The 15,962-nt window shown below is 45.6% G+C and overlaps 1 protein-coding gene across 1 annotated transcript; it reads left to right on the forward strand.

The window, feature by feature from the left end:
• Nucleotides 1–360: 360 nt before the first annotated feature.
• Nucleotides 361–8,321, forward strand: LOC105684389 (pupal cuticle protein 36a-like). Its single transcript, XM_048653766.1, has 5 exons — nucleotides 361–504; nucleotides 1,490–1,805; nucleotides 2,915–3,207; nucleotides 7,277–7,775; nucleotides 7,847–8,321. Exons 1-5 carry the CDS (start codon nucleotides 499–501, stop codon nucleotides 8,155–8,157), a joined length of 1,425 nt encoding a protein of 474 aa, XP_048509723.1. The 5' UTR covers nucleotides 361–498; the 3' UTR covers nucleotides 8,158–8,321.
• The last annotated feature ends 7,641 nt before the right edge of the window (nucleotides 8,322–15,962 follow it).

A 15,962-nucleotide genomic window follows, 5' to 3' on the forward strand; every position in this document is an offset into this window, starting at 1 on the left:
CTATGAGCGCAGCTTAGAATAAACTTTTCTAAAGGGTATACAAGAAGAAATTTATAATATGCATGAACGGTCGATGAATTATTTATTCATCCTTGGTACGTTCCGCGTTACACCTGTACGGTAGGTATACTCGGCAATAACACGCCTTTTCGCACACACCTCGGGGGCTATCTGTATAACTCGTTGCAAGTCACTCCCCGTTAATATTTGTTTCACATTTCGATGATCCGTATCATAGATCTGGTTGCATTGCCCAAGAATTACGTTGTTCTCTTCATGCCAATGGTATTTACGTTGCACGTACATAGCGGAGGGGAGAATTTAGTATAAATATAAACGATTCGACCCCTTGACTCATCATTCGTTTCGTTTCGATCTGCATATCGCACACGTCTTTCGTTTCTTTATTAAATAATAATTGTTGAAATTGTTTTTCCCTCGTACTCAACTCGTACTAACGAAATAAAATCCAAAAAAATAAAATAAAATAAGGCAATAATGAAGGTGAGCAAATAAATCTTCATCTTCATCAGATGAAATTACGATGGAAGGAAGACCCGCGTTACCCTGCGACACTCGAAATTGCCAAGTTGCAAAAAAATTTTCCTCGTAATTTTTTATTCACCTAAAATTGTGTACCGATAAAAAGTTCAAAGAAATTTTCGCTAAATAGGTATATCGGGTATATCAAATATTTCAACAAAGTAACAAACGTTTTCTTTCTTTTTTTTTTTACTCTTTTTTTGATTTTACTCTACACACAGCGCAATTAGGCTACTTATTACAAGCGCGGGGGACAATTATTAATGCCGTTTAATGAGGTCGTTTCAATTAGCCTATTTCTTTTTGACGCACACAATTTTTTTCATACATTCTTTTTGCACAAATTTGACCGTCCCCTCGCTCCAGTAACGACATCAAAGAGCGAAAATACAAACTGAAAGGGAATGAAAATCCGCGTTGAAAATAAAAAAGAAAAAAAGAAAGGAAACTTCGCCCCATATTTTCCCCCTCCTCGGGATATCGCCCATTTTAACCGGCACGCGCCACTTTTGAAATAAACCTCGCCACCGGAATCCCGCCGCTTCTGTTTGTTTGTTTGTTTATTTTTGCTCCATCTAATTTCTTCTATGGGGATCAATGCGAAGGGGACGCGTCCGTACAGTTGTAAATTTCCAACGCTTATACCGTCGAGGTCTGGGAACACCTGGTTCTTAGCCCCGCTATATTTTGGCGGAGCGGTTTTCTTCGTAAGTCCCAAGGGCTCGTGACCCAAAACCCTTTGTCACCAGTTAAGCGTCTATTCCTTTCGCCCTCCCGCCCCCCCCTCTCATCCCCCGACACCGCGCGCCTCTTTCCTCGGCCCTCCTTCACCCTTCGATTTCGCGCGGCGGCTAGAGGGTGTGCGCGGAAACGTAGTAGGTTATACGCGTCCAACAAAGACAATCGGCAATCACCGATCGACGAACGTTTCTCTTTGTGTTAACAGATCGTCGCCCTTTTGTTCGTCGGAGGTGTAGTGGCGAACGCTGCCCGTTTGGAGAAGACCTACCTCCCGCCGGGATACGGGGGGGCGAACGGCGGCGTTCGAACGCCCGGATTATTCAGCGGAGCTTACAATGCTCCGGGCTACGGCGGGTCCGCCGGCGTAGGATCTTATCGGGAGAACGTTGGCAACGGACGTCCTGCAGGACAAGCGATTGCGATTACCCGCTACGACAATCAGAACATCGGAGACGGGACTTACCGTTACAACTACCAAACGGCCAACGGAATTTCCGCCGAGGAAAACGGGGCGAGCAACGGTGAGCTACTCTCAGATGGAAATGAAAATTATTTTCTCCCCGAACGCTTCGTAGTTTTCCAGTCGTCCGCGTACTCGCTAATTTTTTTCTTTTTTTCTTTTTTCTTTTCTTTTTTTTTTCTTTCTCTGTTCCATCTCGCCCGTCGAACGCTAAATTGTCTTCTTCCTTTGGCCATGGTTACAATTAGGTACAAGGTAGTGCTGCGACGTTCTCGCTGAGCGGCGATGATCTCGCGGTGTTCGATCACAACGGCCTTGTCGTCTTGACATTATTCGGAATGTCAATCAGTTTTGAAATCGCCAGATGCGATGTGCGCTCACACGTACGTACATACGTATTGAACAATTTTATTGCGTGTATAGCGGATGAAATTACTTCGGTTGCGGCACACTTGAATTATTCCAATTATTATTCTTTGATTCTTTGGTCAGAAGGAATGAGAATTCAATTATCTAGAATTCGCATTTTTTTTTTCTTCCTTCTTCTTCTCCTCATATTCTTAATTCCCGAGAAAACCTCGATGACCGCGCTCGGTTCCGTGTATGTAGAGACGTCGTGCCGCCGCAGGTTCGCCAAGGCGTATCACGGCCGGTACCGCGATGAATTTTTGCATTTTGCAGTACCCCTCGCTGCAACTCCGAGTCCGCAATCATATTTGAATGGACTTCCTCCGCATAAGATGTTGCCCCAACGATAAAAGCTTCCTGTCCTTGGCGCGCGATCTCCGGATCCGTGTATATATGAGCCGGGCGAATGTCGTTTCGAGTGAGTGCGCCCGCGTTAAAGAAAATCTCGGAGGGCCGCTCCTCGCCGAGCAGGAAAAAAAGAAGCAATAACAACAACAACGAAAATAAGAAAAAAAAGAAAAATAAAAAAATAAGAAAAAAAAAAAACCCCTCCAAACTACGATACGATTCCCTCGAAGAGTTACAAATCCCAAATCGACGTGTGTAACGTCATTACACGTATTCACGTGTCCGCATGAATCTTTTTTTCCTCGTTATTTTTTTCGTCCCCAAAGGAGACGGCCACGCGCGATCGGCGAACGCCGCCCGAGGCTTCGCAGCCTAAAAATAAATAAATCTTTCATTTGTTCTCCGCGCTTACAGGGAACGGCGAATCCGTGTCCGGGTCCTACTCGTACACCGGTACCGACGGCCTTCAGTACACGGTTCACTACACCGCCGATGAGAATGGTTTTCATCCCGAAGGTGCTCATCTGCCGACCCCACCTCCGATCCCGGATGATATTCGTCGCGGAGTAGAGTTGTCCCTGGCGTCGGAGGCGCGCGGTGATAATCAGGGAGGTCAGTACCGACCTCAAATATCGACTCACCGGGTATTCGACGACTTCCACGGCAATTCCTTCGGGGTCGGTGCTCACGGACGGGGATACAACTATTAGGATTAATTGCGGTGCCTTATTTCCCTCGGCTTCGATATCGCGGACCGGGAGAGAGCCGAAAGTTTAATCTCGTTGACGAATATTGTCAGATATTGAAAATGTATGCATTTTTGTAAGGTCGTTTGTTGGGAGGAGAGAATAAAGATGACGATGGTGTTCGATACGAAACTTCTTTTGTTTCGGTTATATTCCTATTCCCGTGCAGTGAGGAGGATCAATTATTTTTTTTTCGTCACGAGCAGTTTGGGAGAGGGTGACTTTTGCCCCCGTTTCATTTTATTCCCTTTCAATTTCCCACCGGTAATTAGGGCTCTATGTTAATGACTGCATTTACGAACATGCGAGATGAACAATGCAAGTTGTAACTCCGCCTCGCGCCTCTTCAGAACGTCTGTTCGCCCATCCGAGAGTGAGGAGCAGAAGTAGCACTTTGTTGGCAGTAATTGAGTTACCTACCTTCTGTTACCTCGCTGTTATAACGCGTAAAAGTGCAGCAGCAGAAGCAGAAGCAGAAGCAGCAGCAGCAGCAGCAGCAGCAGCAGAAGGAGAAGCGGGAGCAGACGCAGATGCACGGAGAGGTCGGTAAAATGATGAGAATTTCAAAGATGGAAATTCTTGGAAAAGCGACAGACGCTGCAGCAGCAGCAGCGGCAACGTTACGTGGGTTCAGGACGTCATTTTCCCTGGATGCGTTATACGGAGGATAATAGTTTCGAGACTTTGTCGGTTGTCGTTGTCGTGCAATCGATAATAATGGAACTGGAACGTAAAATATGTGTAGAAATTAATAGGAGAGAAAGTTAGCGAGTGCAGCTGCAGAAACATCGCATTTGAAGTATATGTATACATGTATAAGTGGATAGATGGGCGCAGTTTATGCGCGTTGTAATCGAGGCAGAAGTAACATCGGAAAGAAATAAATGTATCTCTTCGAAGTAGGGTACGTCACGGGATCGTTTGTATCATTTTTCTTTTCATTTTTACAACCACGCGCCGCCTCATTGTTGCAGCACTTTTTTCTATCCTACGTCTCAACGTAATCGGAAATCTCTTGCGACTCCCTTTTCGTTTGACTTGGAAAAAGAAAAAAAAAAATCTCTCGGCTCAATTCCTTTTTCCGAAGTAACAGATGTACCCACATACGTGTACGGCGAATCGAACGATTTCTGACTTCTGACGTTGCCTCAAATATTTTTCAATTATTATCCAGAGCGATCCCTCGAGGGATCCCTTTATGCGTGGAATTAGTTTTTTTTTTTTTTTTTTTACTTCAATTCTTTTGACAAATTGTTTCGCTCGAATTAGCGACCTTTGAAAACCAGTTACGTGGGATATCTGCGCGAAGATTTCGCAGAATCTCCATCGTCTTCCCCTAACGTTCGATGTTCGGTTTAATAAATAGAAATATTGCGGTAATACGGGGAAGATGGTTCGACTTTGATTATTCGGGTGTCTTACGCAATATCCTTATTAAAACATAATCGCGAATACGCTTTGGGGTGTGAAATTTTCCAATAACGCATGCAGCTGATCCGATTAAGTCAAAATCAAGGCGTTGCAAAATCCACTCAGAAATTAGAGCGGCGCAAATCCAAAGTATATACGTATGTACATTATATTGATCCTTGTCACGTTTGTATGGTACACTGCGCCTTCAAAGGTACGAGATAGCTGGTAATTACATAATATTAAAACGAGAAATATAAACGAGCACGTAACGAACGACGGACCTTGCGGCTGACGTGACCTTTAAGATGCTCTAGTATCCCGAGATGAGCGAGAGTCCGGTGGCCGGGGGGCAATTGGAATGATTTTTTTTGTTTCGTCTCGAATCTTCCTTTTGCTTTTTTTTTTTTTTTGTTATTTTCTCAAATTTTTATTCCATCTCTTTATTCGCCACACTCTCTAGTCTCGCCACCGTTTTTTTTTTTTTTTTTTTTTTTTTTTTTTTTTTTTTTTTTTTTCTTTTTCTTTTTCTCCAGCAAAACACGCAACGGGTAATTTTTTCCCCCCGCGATATGTAGGAGGAATAATTTTTGACAGGTACCCACAACGCGCGATATAAATTTACAGGTGTCGAAATACACGTTATTCAATTTGTTTATTTTCTCATTATATTCGCCCGTATAACTGGGGAATATTAAAACAAAGTTACGGACACGTTTACTCCGGACGTTCCACAGTTTCGTACATACTTGCACACCTGTAGACGGGCTTCGAAAATGAGCCGTGTACACACGTACGTGTTACACACATACACAACAAACCAGACGCAGTGATTCAACTCGAACGGGAATTCCGGACACTTTCGATTAATAAACGTTCTTACGTCATCGTATCGTGTAGATTTAATCGTTCAATTGTTATACCTGTCCACGCTTAATACCCCCGGGGTCATAACGTGCGACCTGTGTTACACGGATTCTAATGGACTATGATCTTTTCGGTCTCCTATCTTCCTCGATATTCCTTTTACCCCAACGCCGATCTCCCGGTTCACGAATAATAAAGAAATCGAAGTAAAAAAAAAACAACTGCTCGATTTATTCGACATTTTTATCGAAGGGTTCACCCCTTTTCTACGTGATACGGGGCAAAGAGTACCGAGATCCGCGTGCACCGCGATCGTGATCATTGTAATAAGATAATAAAGGAGGCTGTCACAACACATCGCGTTACAGAAATCGTAGGCGTGGAGAAACGTGATGAAGTGTGCGTGTGCGTGCGTCGGTATGCGCGCGTGTGTGAAACGAGGTGAGAGGTCGACGGGACTGTATTGCGACGTGATATCGAGTGTTAATATCTGCCGGATAAGGACGTTATATTGTGTACGGGTTTCACGGCTACGAAAGATTCCTTATGGGCTATGTTCATACGTACGTACGGCGGAAATTTTCGCCCGAATCAGATCTCGTTTAATTAGCTTCGTAAATTTGATACGCCTAATTGAACGCACCGATAATTTTACGCCCTACGTACCTACCGACGTGGTAACGGCGGACCCTACGCTACCCGCAAATATAATTCCCGGAGATATGTAGCAAACGAATTGTTCCGAAAACTTTTCAGAAGTTAAGTTACTGCGAGTAATAAATTTACTGGCATGTTACCTCGACGTCCCTGTGTAACTGCACAGTATGTCGTCCGGCGCAAAGTTAGTTACGTAGGTACGTTACGCGGACGCTCTTCTTTTTTTCTTTGTTTTTGTTTTTGTTTTTTTTTTTTTTGCTTTTTTTTGCCGAAGTACAGGGTATAATGGTTGTAACTAATTTATATTCACCTCACCGGTGATTTTCCCTATGATAACTTGTCGATATTGGATTATATTATATTATATATATTTTATTAAGTTACGCGGGGCTAATTGGAGCTCCGCGTGGAAGTTATTGAGATTGAAAAATAAAAGCGAGGACGGCGGACGATGGATATTTTCGAGCGTACGCAGAGTAAAGAGATGGGGCGGATGGTATTGCAGGAGTAAAGAAGGTGAGTTGTTCGATAATGTGAAATATATCGATAATTGATGTGTGCGTGAGTATAGCTGATGGGCATACGAGATGCTCGCAATCGAAATTCCTAGGCGAAATGACCTCGCGTCGAATGTAGTTATATATTTCGGCGATCTGTATCAGGGTATTGCTTAACAATTGAATCTTCTTCGTTTGGTAGGGAGAGGAGCTATATAAGCTGTTCTCTCGCACCGTTCATCACTCGACTCATCTGGTTCGCACACTCTGGATAACGTAACCGTTCATAGAACCAATATGAAGGCAAGTGATGTAATTATATACCTGCCCAGTTCTACTCTCCGTAGTAGCGCCGTAGATCATAACCACCGCGTCCGCCGACCCAAACGGCACGATCCAAGTTTTAAGACTCGAAGAATATCAGAAGTTAAAAATCATACGACAAAGTGTTACCATTTTTCAAAGTGTCTCGCTTCATCGACGATCAAAATTTCGCGTACGCTCTCGAAGAGAACGATTTTTCCCAAAAAAATCAAACCCTCATAGTTTTTCAAATTCACTCAACTGACGATATAACCGTTCCTCATTTGTTCCCGCAGTTCGCTACAGCATTGTTGATGACCATCGGCGTCGCGGCGGCCGGTCGTTTGGAGAACACGTATCTGCCCCCGGGATCTGCGGCGACCGCGGGCGGCGCAGCGTTCGTCCAAGCCCCTGGATTTACCGGTGGATCAGTTTCCGGATCCTCGCATCACCACCAGGGTGGTTCGAGTTCCACGGGTGGTTCCTTCCACGGGCACAGCGGGGCGTACCAGGGACAGAGCGGCGCGTACCGCGGCCAAAGTGCCTCCTACCAGGGACAGAGCGGCTCCTACCACCAGGGGCAGAGCGGCACTTACCAAGGTCAGAGCGGTTCCTACCAAGGTCAGAGCGGTTCTTACCAAGGTCAGAGCGGTTCTTACCAAGGTCAGAGCGGACAGCGCGGACCCCAGTACGCCATAACTCAGTACAACAACCAGAACAACGGCGACGGTGCTTACCAGTACAACTACGAGACCGAGAACGGAATTTCCGCCCAAGAATCCGGCGCCGTCCAGGGTAAGGATATCGAGTCGGAATCGCGGGGTTTTTTGGGACGGGTGTTCAGAATTTTGTATTTCTTTTTTCAGGTGATTCGCAGACCGTCAGCGGCTCCTATTCTTACACCGGACCCGACGGCGTTCTCTACACTATTCATTACACCGCTGGACCGAACGGTTTCCAGGCCGAGGGAGCCCACATCCCTACCCCTCCCCCAATCCCGGAAGAGATCCGTCGCGGAGTGGAGCTTTCTCTCGCGGCCGAAGCACGCGGCGAAAATCAGGACGGTCAGTACCGAGCGGAGCCTCAGCAGGCGTACAACAACAACAACAACTACCAAAGTTCAGGAATCGCCGTCGGCGCGGGACAACACGGTAACAAGGGAGGATACAGATACTGAGTTTCCACCCCAGGTGGAATTTATACAAATGAAGGATTTCGACCCTTATGCGAATATTTATTTTTATACCGGATATAATCGTGTTATGCCTATACGGTTAATATAGTCATAAGTATGCAATATGTATTCTGTGTGTAAATAAAGTCTAAGATTTTTTCATACAACTCGTGAGAGCTTTCCGAATTTTCCTTCGTCTTGTTTCTTCTCGCGTTCGGTCGTACGAAAAAATTAACCGCCAGAGGATTCGAAAGGATTTTCTCCCCGCGCGTTGTAACGAAAAAGCGGCGGAGGCTCAGATGTGGTCTGATTATACGAAGGGGATGGTGCAGGTTTTAATTAATTTTTGTTAGGCGTGCAGCTCTTGTGTAATCTGGAGGAGTTATATGGTCTCGTTGTGAAAAGGGCTTCGAAATTTTTGACCGGTATACCAAGCGGCGTCTATATATATATATATATATATATATCATGTATAACGCGGCTGTTGGTTGGCCAACATAGAAGAGCTTTGTGAAAATCGTGTTAGCCGTTCGGTGTACTTCCGTTGAATGTACCGGGTATATATTGTGCGTTATATATGTAATGTATATAAATGCACACGTACGTACAACATACCTGTGCGCTCTATACTCTCGCCCAAGTAAACAGGACAGGTATTTAATTTAAACCTCGCAGGAACCAGCAGCTCTCGCTAAACAGTCGGAGATCCGGTTTTGAAGGGTTGGACGCGTGCGAGAAGATTTCACCCCCCCCTCCCGCACTTTGTTTGCGGGGCGTCGTTACTAAATCGAGGCGAAGATTTGATTGCCAAACTTGCGGGGAGAGAGGGTCAAACGCGGGAAAACGAAACGTCGCGAGAATGAAGAGAATAAAAAAGGAGGAAAAACGTCGGCGGTGATTCGGAGTAGAGCCGGTTGTCGAACAAGCGGGGATGTAAACTCTCTCGAGTTTTTACGACTTCGGGAAAAATGATTTTCCTTCTTTTTTTTTCTTTTTCGTTTTCATATTTCATGTATTTCCGATAGATCTTACGCGGAGTGGATTATTGAAGTGTTTTTTTTTTTTTTTTTCTTTTCCCCGTTCTCTTCTTCCTCCACCTCGCGCTTAGAGGGTGTAGTTTTAGCGGGCGCCATTTTTATGGGGCCGCTGCAGGTCGCATATCGCATCTAGAGAGGGTAACGGCGGAAAAGGATTTATAAGGATTATGCATAGAAAGCATAAATCCGTGGGGGTTGTTGTTTTTCATAGAGGTTATTAGAACCTTTATGCAGGCGATAAAAAGGGTGGGCGACCCCCCCCTCCCCGTCCCCTCCCTCCACTCCCCCCCGCCGCCGCGCAGCGCGCTGACTTCTCTTTTTCCTCTGCAGATCGGGTGAACTAGGATGGGATGTTTGCCACGCTCGCGGGATGTTCAACCGGCGCAGCTGTCTCCGTCATAAATCAAACGCAGAAGCTATAAAAAAATCTGGGTTTTACGCGCGCGTGGCGTCCACGCTTTTATCCACTTCGATTCCCGTTCTAACATTTATTACCTTTTTACGAACTGCTTCATATCGGGGAGATAAAATGTAGAGAACACGCCGTGAACCGACGTGACGAGCATATCCGCGAGTCACACGATCAAAACTGTTTACATGACGTCGTTGCCGTACGATGAATCGTAAATTCGACAACTTTATTATTGCGCTATTTCCTTGTCCCTTTTAATCCGTTCGTCGTTGCGCGGCGCCGTGATACTCTCCTCGCGACTGCCGTGTTTCACGACTCTCCTCCGCCACTTCGCGAGTACAAAACGGAAAACAAGCGACAATGAGCAACGAGCAATAATATCGTCGATCGGCGAGCGCGCGCGCGACATCTCTTTTTCCCCGAGGCTCTGATCTTAGAGACGAATATTCATTAACGCGGATTGCGACGAGTCACCGCTCAAGGGGTTGAACGCCCCTCAGAGTCGGCTATTTTTCAAGGACTTTGATCGAGGCAAACTTCGATAACGCCGGTGCCGCGTTATTACAATGTTCTCTTCGAGTGTAACTCATTGTCAGCCACGAAGTAAAAATATTTACCCGCCGAACGGTAGCCTCCTATAACTCCACCGAATTTTCGCACGTGATTTTCTTCTCCTTCCTGTTTTTCGTTTTTTTTTCTCTCTACGGCCGATCGACGCTGCTGCGCTCTTCGTGCACTTTGCGGGGTCGAAGTTCTTTGATTGGAAGTAAAAATTCGAAATGATGAACGAATATCTTAAAAAAGGTGCAAAGTGGGAAAAAAGTGAATGAGACGAATCTTGTATTTTCGGGAACTTTCAGATCCCGGAAGTCGAGCGATGAAAGCCGCTGTCGTAAACTCAGTTGTATTTCGATACCGTTTTCAACAACGTTTTAAAGATATCAGCTAACGATGCAACGAAGAGAAGATTCCACAAGCCTAAGGGAAGACCGAAAATGATCCACGCCTAAATCGCAATTTCCATGTAAAGAAGATTTCGACGATTCGCCGCGTAAAGTTCGCGGGGAAAAATTGTCTACAACGACGGTGTTTACCGAAGCTTCAATTTTTCACTCAAGATTTCCGAGGTCGAATTTATGCGGAGAAGGGGCCCCCCCCCCCCCCCCCCCCCTCCCACGGTCAAGTCGTATCGTATGCGTGGGCGTATGTGCCGTACCCGTGTCGAGGTCGGTTGATATTTTTTGCTCCATTCTTCGTCGGGGTTGAAATTGAAATTCATCAGCCTTCAGAGAAAAACGGGGCCGAGGAACGACCACCACCGCACCCCGTTCACTCTCCTCGTCGAGAGCTAAAACCGGAAGTAGTTACTCGGGCGATATTTGCTGATAAATTTGTTACGCCAACGGTTCCCCGCTTGACCCTAAAATAATGCCAAAAGTCCTCGAGCAGCTTCCACTCCGACTCCTGTAGTTCGTCGATTCGATTTTCAGTCATCCGACCGTTAAAGTCGTAACGTATTTTTCACGAATCTCCTTCCTAAATCACTTTTAGAAGATACTTACGATCCTACGTTCATGTTTTTTTTTTTTTTTTTTTCCCGGCAAGAAATCTCGGAGGGCAGAAACCGGGAGGATATCGGATGAAATTTTTCCCATCTCGTGAAAAGCCGAATGCTTTTTTCTCCCCGGTGTAACCGTTGTACATAGGTATATGTAGGTAGAAAATTGTTCACCCTTGTTTCTCCCCTTGCGTGTTTTTAATGTTCGCGTAACGATCACGTCCTTCACGCGTCTGCCCTATAGTGCGAACGGGTAAGTACGACGGTTAAGCCTCATTGTCGTCGGATTCCGACATTCCGTTCGAGTAGGCGAACCGCGTAGGCAGACGCCGTCGACGCGCTGCACCCCTACAAAAATCAAGGCGCGTTTGATAATTGGCTTTTCCGTCATCCGATATTCGTGGAGCGGAGCGAAAATGAGAGGGGGGGGGGGGAGAAACGAGCGTGTAAATACGTGCGTCTGAGCGCACGTAGACACCGGCATTACGGGGGGGGGGGGGGGGGGGGGGGGGGTATACATAAGTTCCGAGGGAGGAACGGTTCCCGGTGCAGACAAATCGCCGACGATATAGAGTCGCGCGCGTACAAAGAGCGTATAGCGTGCAACGTCGAGCGGTCTTTCGGATGAACAATAGATGGTGGGGCTAGTAAGTGAGCTTGTAAGTCTCGCGCGATAACAGTTACAAACGACCCTCTCGAACCCTGGCGCCAGGCGTCGCAAACCCCCGGGCGTCGGAGTCCAGGAGTCCCGGAGTCGAGGAGTCGGGAAATAGGAGGATGCCCACACACCACGGTTAAAGCCGTCGAGCGGCGAGCTGCTACCCAGCAATTCCCGCAACTATCTGCCTCCAGACATTTTCGGTAGTTTCTCGTACACAACTGACCAATGCTTCCCCCAGCCGACTTTGAGAGTGGGACGTATAGTCGCGGCGTCGACCGGTAGACCCGTAGCCCGTTGGTTATAGATTGTGTGCGGTGTATACGTACGGGGGGGGTTGTTAAATGCCTGAGCGACTGCCGGGTTATGTAAAGTTGGTTCAGGAGCAGCAACGGGCAGGAGTAGCGGTGATGTAGCTCGGTAGGGGGGGTTTCGAGTGCGGAGAGAAGGGTGTTATATGGGATGAGAAGTGTTAGGCACGTTTAACGATATCGGGTTAGATCAATACCTCCTGCACTACGAGTCGAGGAATTCCAGGACTTTCGGGACGCGTGAAAATTTTCGGCCGGGGATAATGATCGATCTGTTGGGTGATTTAAATACGTAGTAGGGCCTCGAACACCACCCCTTTTGGAATATATGAATGGAAATAAAACTCGTAAAATCGGGAAATCGGAAATCGGGAGATCCCCAGGCTCTTCACCGCGTTCACCCACCGACACCCCCCCCCCCCCCAACACCACAATTGCAAACGACGTGGGAAGATAAGGTTTTTGCATTTTTTTCCACCTTTTTTTTTTTCCCCTTTTTCCATCCCACCCCCTTTTCTCTTCGTATTTTTATCCCTATCTCTGCAGGCCTTTTTTATTGTTATTATTATTACCCTTTTTCCTTTTTTCCTTTTTTTTCTTTTACTTCGTTTTTCATTTTGATTCTCCGATTGTTATTATTATTAGGATTATCGTCATTATTTTCTTTTTATCACTCTACACGTTGCTGGAATCTAGTCCGTCCCAGCTGCTTGTACAAGCCGCGAGAACCTTCGGCGTTAATTCAAACGTTATTAACACGTCAACAAAAACTCTACCCTACACCCCTCTGGCGTGCGACCGTTATTACTTGTTCCTTTTTTCTTTTGGTTTTTCGTTTTTTCGCTTTCATTTCGCTTACGGTGTTCCGAAATTTCCCGGCTGAAATGTATAATGTTTACATACATATAGGTATGAAACACGAAAGACGAAGATCGATCTTCTTTGTCGATGAATTTTGATCTCGAAGTTTCGTACAACTTTTCTAACGTATTATAAAATCCCGTATGTAGTTTTCGTACTTTTTGTTCGTATTTTATGTTATTCTTTATTTCTTTGGGTTTGTTTTTTTGTCCTTATACTTTTTTTGAAAATATTTTTACCTTTTCTCTCGGCGTCGTGTGTGTAGCGTCGAAATTGATGGGGCGGTTTTGCAAACGAATCACAATGCGAAATATCGAATACGAAATATATCTCCCCGTGACATGCATATCAATACGCGCGGCAGCGGCGACCGTAATACGGTTTCGCATAGCGCGACAGAATTTTTCTCCGCTTCAAACGATCGCTTCTGTCTGCCTGGCCGAGGAGGACGGGGGATGCGCTGCAGTATTTTCTACCCGTATCCCACGTTTACGACCGTCTCTCGATGCGTATATTACGTCCATGTGTACGGGTGTGTATAGTAAATTCAAATAAAGAGCGGTTCATCCGATTGACCGATGCGATTCCTACGTGATTGCGTATAGTTACAAGTGGCTAACGGAGAAACGAGGAGATTCGAAACGAAGCGGGGCTTTTCTTCTTTTCGTTTTCCTTTGGTTTCAATATTTTTTCAATAACAGTAGAGAACCGCGGGTTACTTCAGTTTGGAGAATATAAAGGAAAAAATGGAGTCGATTTATCGGGGTAATAAATTTAGCTGGTACAGTAGGTAATTGGAGCTTGTGAATTTCACTCGTCTGATGTATAATTAGGTAATATCTACGGGTTAAAAACGGGTTAAGTCCGACGAAATTATATTATAATTAATTTCGCACGCGGCCAAACGACTGAGATTTTTCATTTTTCAAATTCTTCCCCGGGGCTCATCAAATTTTAATTATACCCCTCTCCCGCGTTATCGCCGAGATCTGAAAACCTCGTTCGAACCTAGACCGGAGTGGGAAGGGAATGCGATATTTTTATTTGTCTACATTTTTTCCCCAACGCTACTGCGCTTTCGATCGAACGTCAAAACTGCGGTCCATTCGTCATCCGCTGCTCTGAAAAGCAGTTTTTATTTCTTACACTATCTCTTCCTCCCCGTTGTTCACGATTGCAATAAAGTTACGCGTTGCATGGAAATGTTTTTTTATTTTAATTTTATCTTCTTTATCCTCCCGCGGAGCTTCCCTTTGACAGTTGTCACCGTGGTGTGCGTTCAAAGAAATCCAAAAGAAAAAGAGTCGGATTCGAACTATCGGGTGTATCCGGTTACGTACACATAAAGACATCGAAGTTGCCAAGGTGAAGTGAAATATGGTATTTTGAAAATACGGAACTTAAGGGAGGAACTTTTTCAACGTAGGAGTGCACAGATCCGTGAGAAGGGTTCCCGTAGATTTCAATCTATCGACGATCTAGCTGCTTTCCCTCGCAATCAGCTCGCACCGATTCAAGGTGGCTGCAAGGTCATTAGATTTATGTTGGTCGCGGTCTTGAGCCTGGCCCGAACCATTTGGAAATCCAGCTACAACCGCCAGTCCGGAGTATCTCTACGCGCTACCTAATTTCAGCCATTCCCATGGCTTAGCTTGGCGCAATCCAATTTGGTTTGGTTCTTAACTTGGCCCACTCTAGGTCTGTTCGTTGCAAGCCACCGTCGCCGCCATCTTCTCCTTTTCCTCCTCCTCCTCCCCCTCCTCCTCATCCGCCGCCGCCTCCTCCTCTTCCTCTTCTTCTTCTTAACCAAGCTCAAGGATTTGTTCTGTTTCACCGCATGCCCCTGCCATTTTCGAGGTTAATCTTCGTATACGCGTGTAATTACACCTTGAAACGCGAGCTTTTCGGCCATGTAGAGACCGTTGCGGATGTTGTGTGCGCGCGCGCGCGAATACGTGTGACTATAATTCCACGTACCTACCGCAAAAAAGGCAGGGGGTAGGTACGTACGTTACGTTTATCTTGGATGGTATTTCGCAGCTACCAGCTTCGTGTGGATTAAAGGCAAAAGAGAAAGAAAAAAAAAAAAAAAATACGAAAACCAAAAACGGAGGGATGAAAAAAACCGAATTAAATAAATAAAAGAATTATGCGGATAAATGAAACGAGGTGTTGTTTTGTATCCGAAATTGTAACGGGCCGCGGTTCATGGTGTGTAAATAATTTTTTTCTTCTCTCCTTTCGTTGCTTTATTTCTCTCTCTTCTTGTACTCGACGCGCGTACAGGTAGAGCGAAACGGAGGTAAAATAAAACCCGGGTATATGTATAAGATTTTTATCACGCCAATTTGACTTCGTTACCGCAGGGAGCAACGAGGGGTAATCAGTTGCAGTTGATAAGCTCACTGAGTTGAAAAACACCAACGTTTCGTTGAATCGCTAATGATTCTCCTACGCTCTTTATAACCAACAGAATTCGTACCTCGATTTCATCCCTTTTCAGCTGACCTTTTTTTTTTTTTCAACTTTTTACAACACGCGGTGACTATTTTTTTACACGCGTGTACGGGTGTATAGCAATTTGTATACCGCCTCTCATCTCGCTCCACCCCCCCACCCCCCTCCCCTCCTATCCTACTTCCCCTCTTTTCTCTTTGGATACGGTTCGCAGATACACATCGTACGTGCACACAGGTAACGTTCCGCGTATAATTATAACGAAGCTCGAAACGAAACCTGCAGGAGGTGCAAAAACAAAAAGTGATCGGATGCGATAGTCGAAGCTGCACGTGATTAGCGGTGGTAGATTTCAATGCCGGGTAGTAACGACGAAAAAATAACGAGAAAATAAAAAGGGGAGTGGACACACAGGTACATGTGTATATAGACGGAATTGAAAGCTCAAAATGTCCACGGGTCTTTGATTCGGCGCGATATACCCTGGGATGAAAAGCTATATATGTTCCAATGG

This window comes from Athalia rosae, chromosome 4 (genome assembly GCF_917208135.1).
Source record: "Athalia rosae chromosome 4, iyAthRosa1.1, whole genome shotgun sequence".
NCBI lineage: Eukaryota > Metazoa > Arthropoda > Insecta > Hymenoptera > Athaliidae > Athalia > Athalia rosae.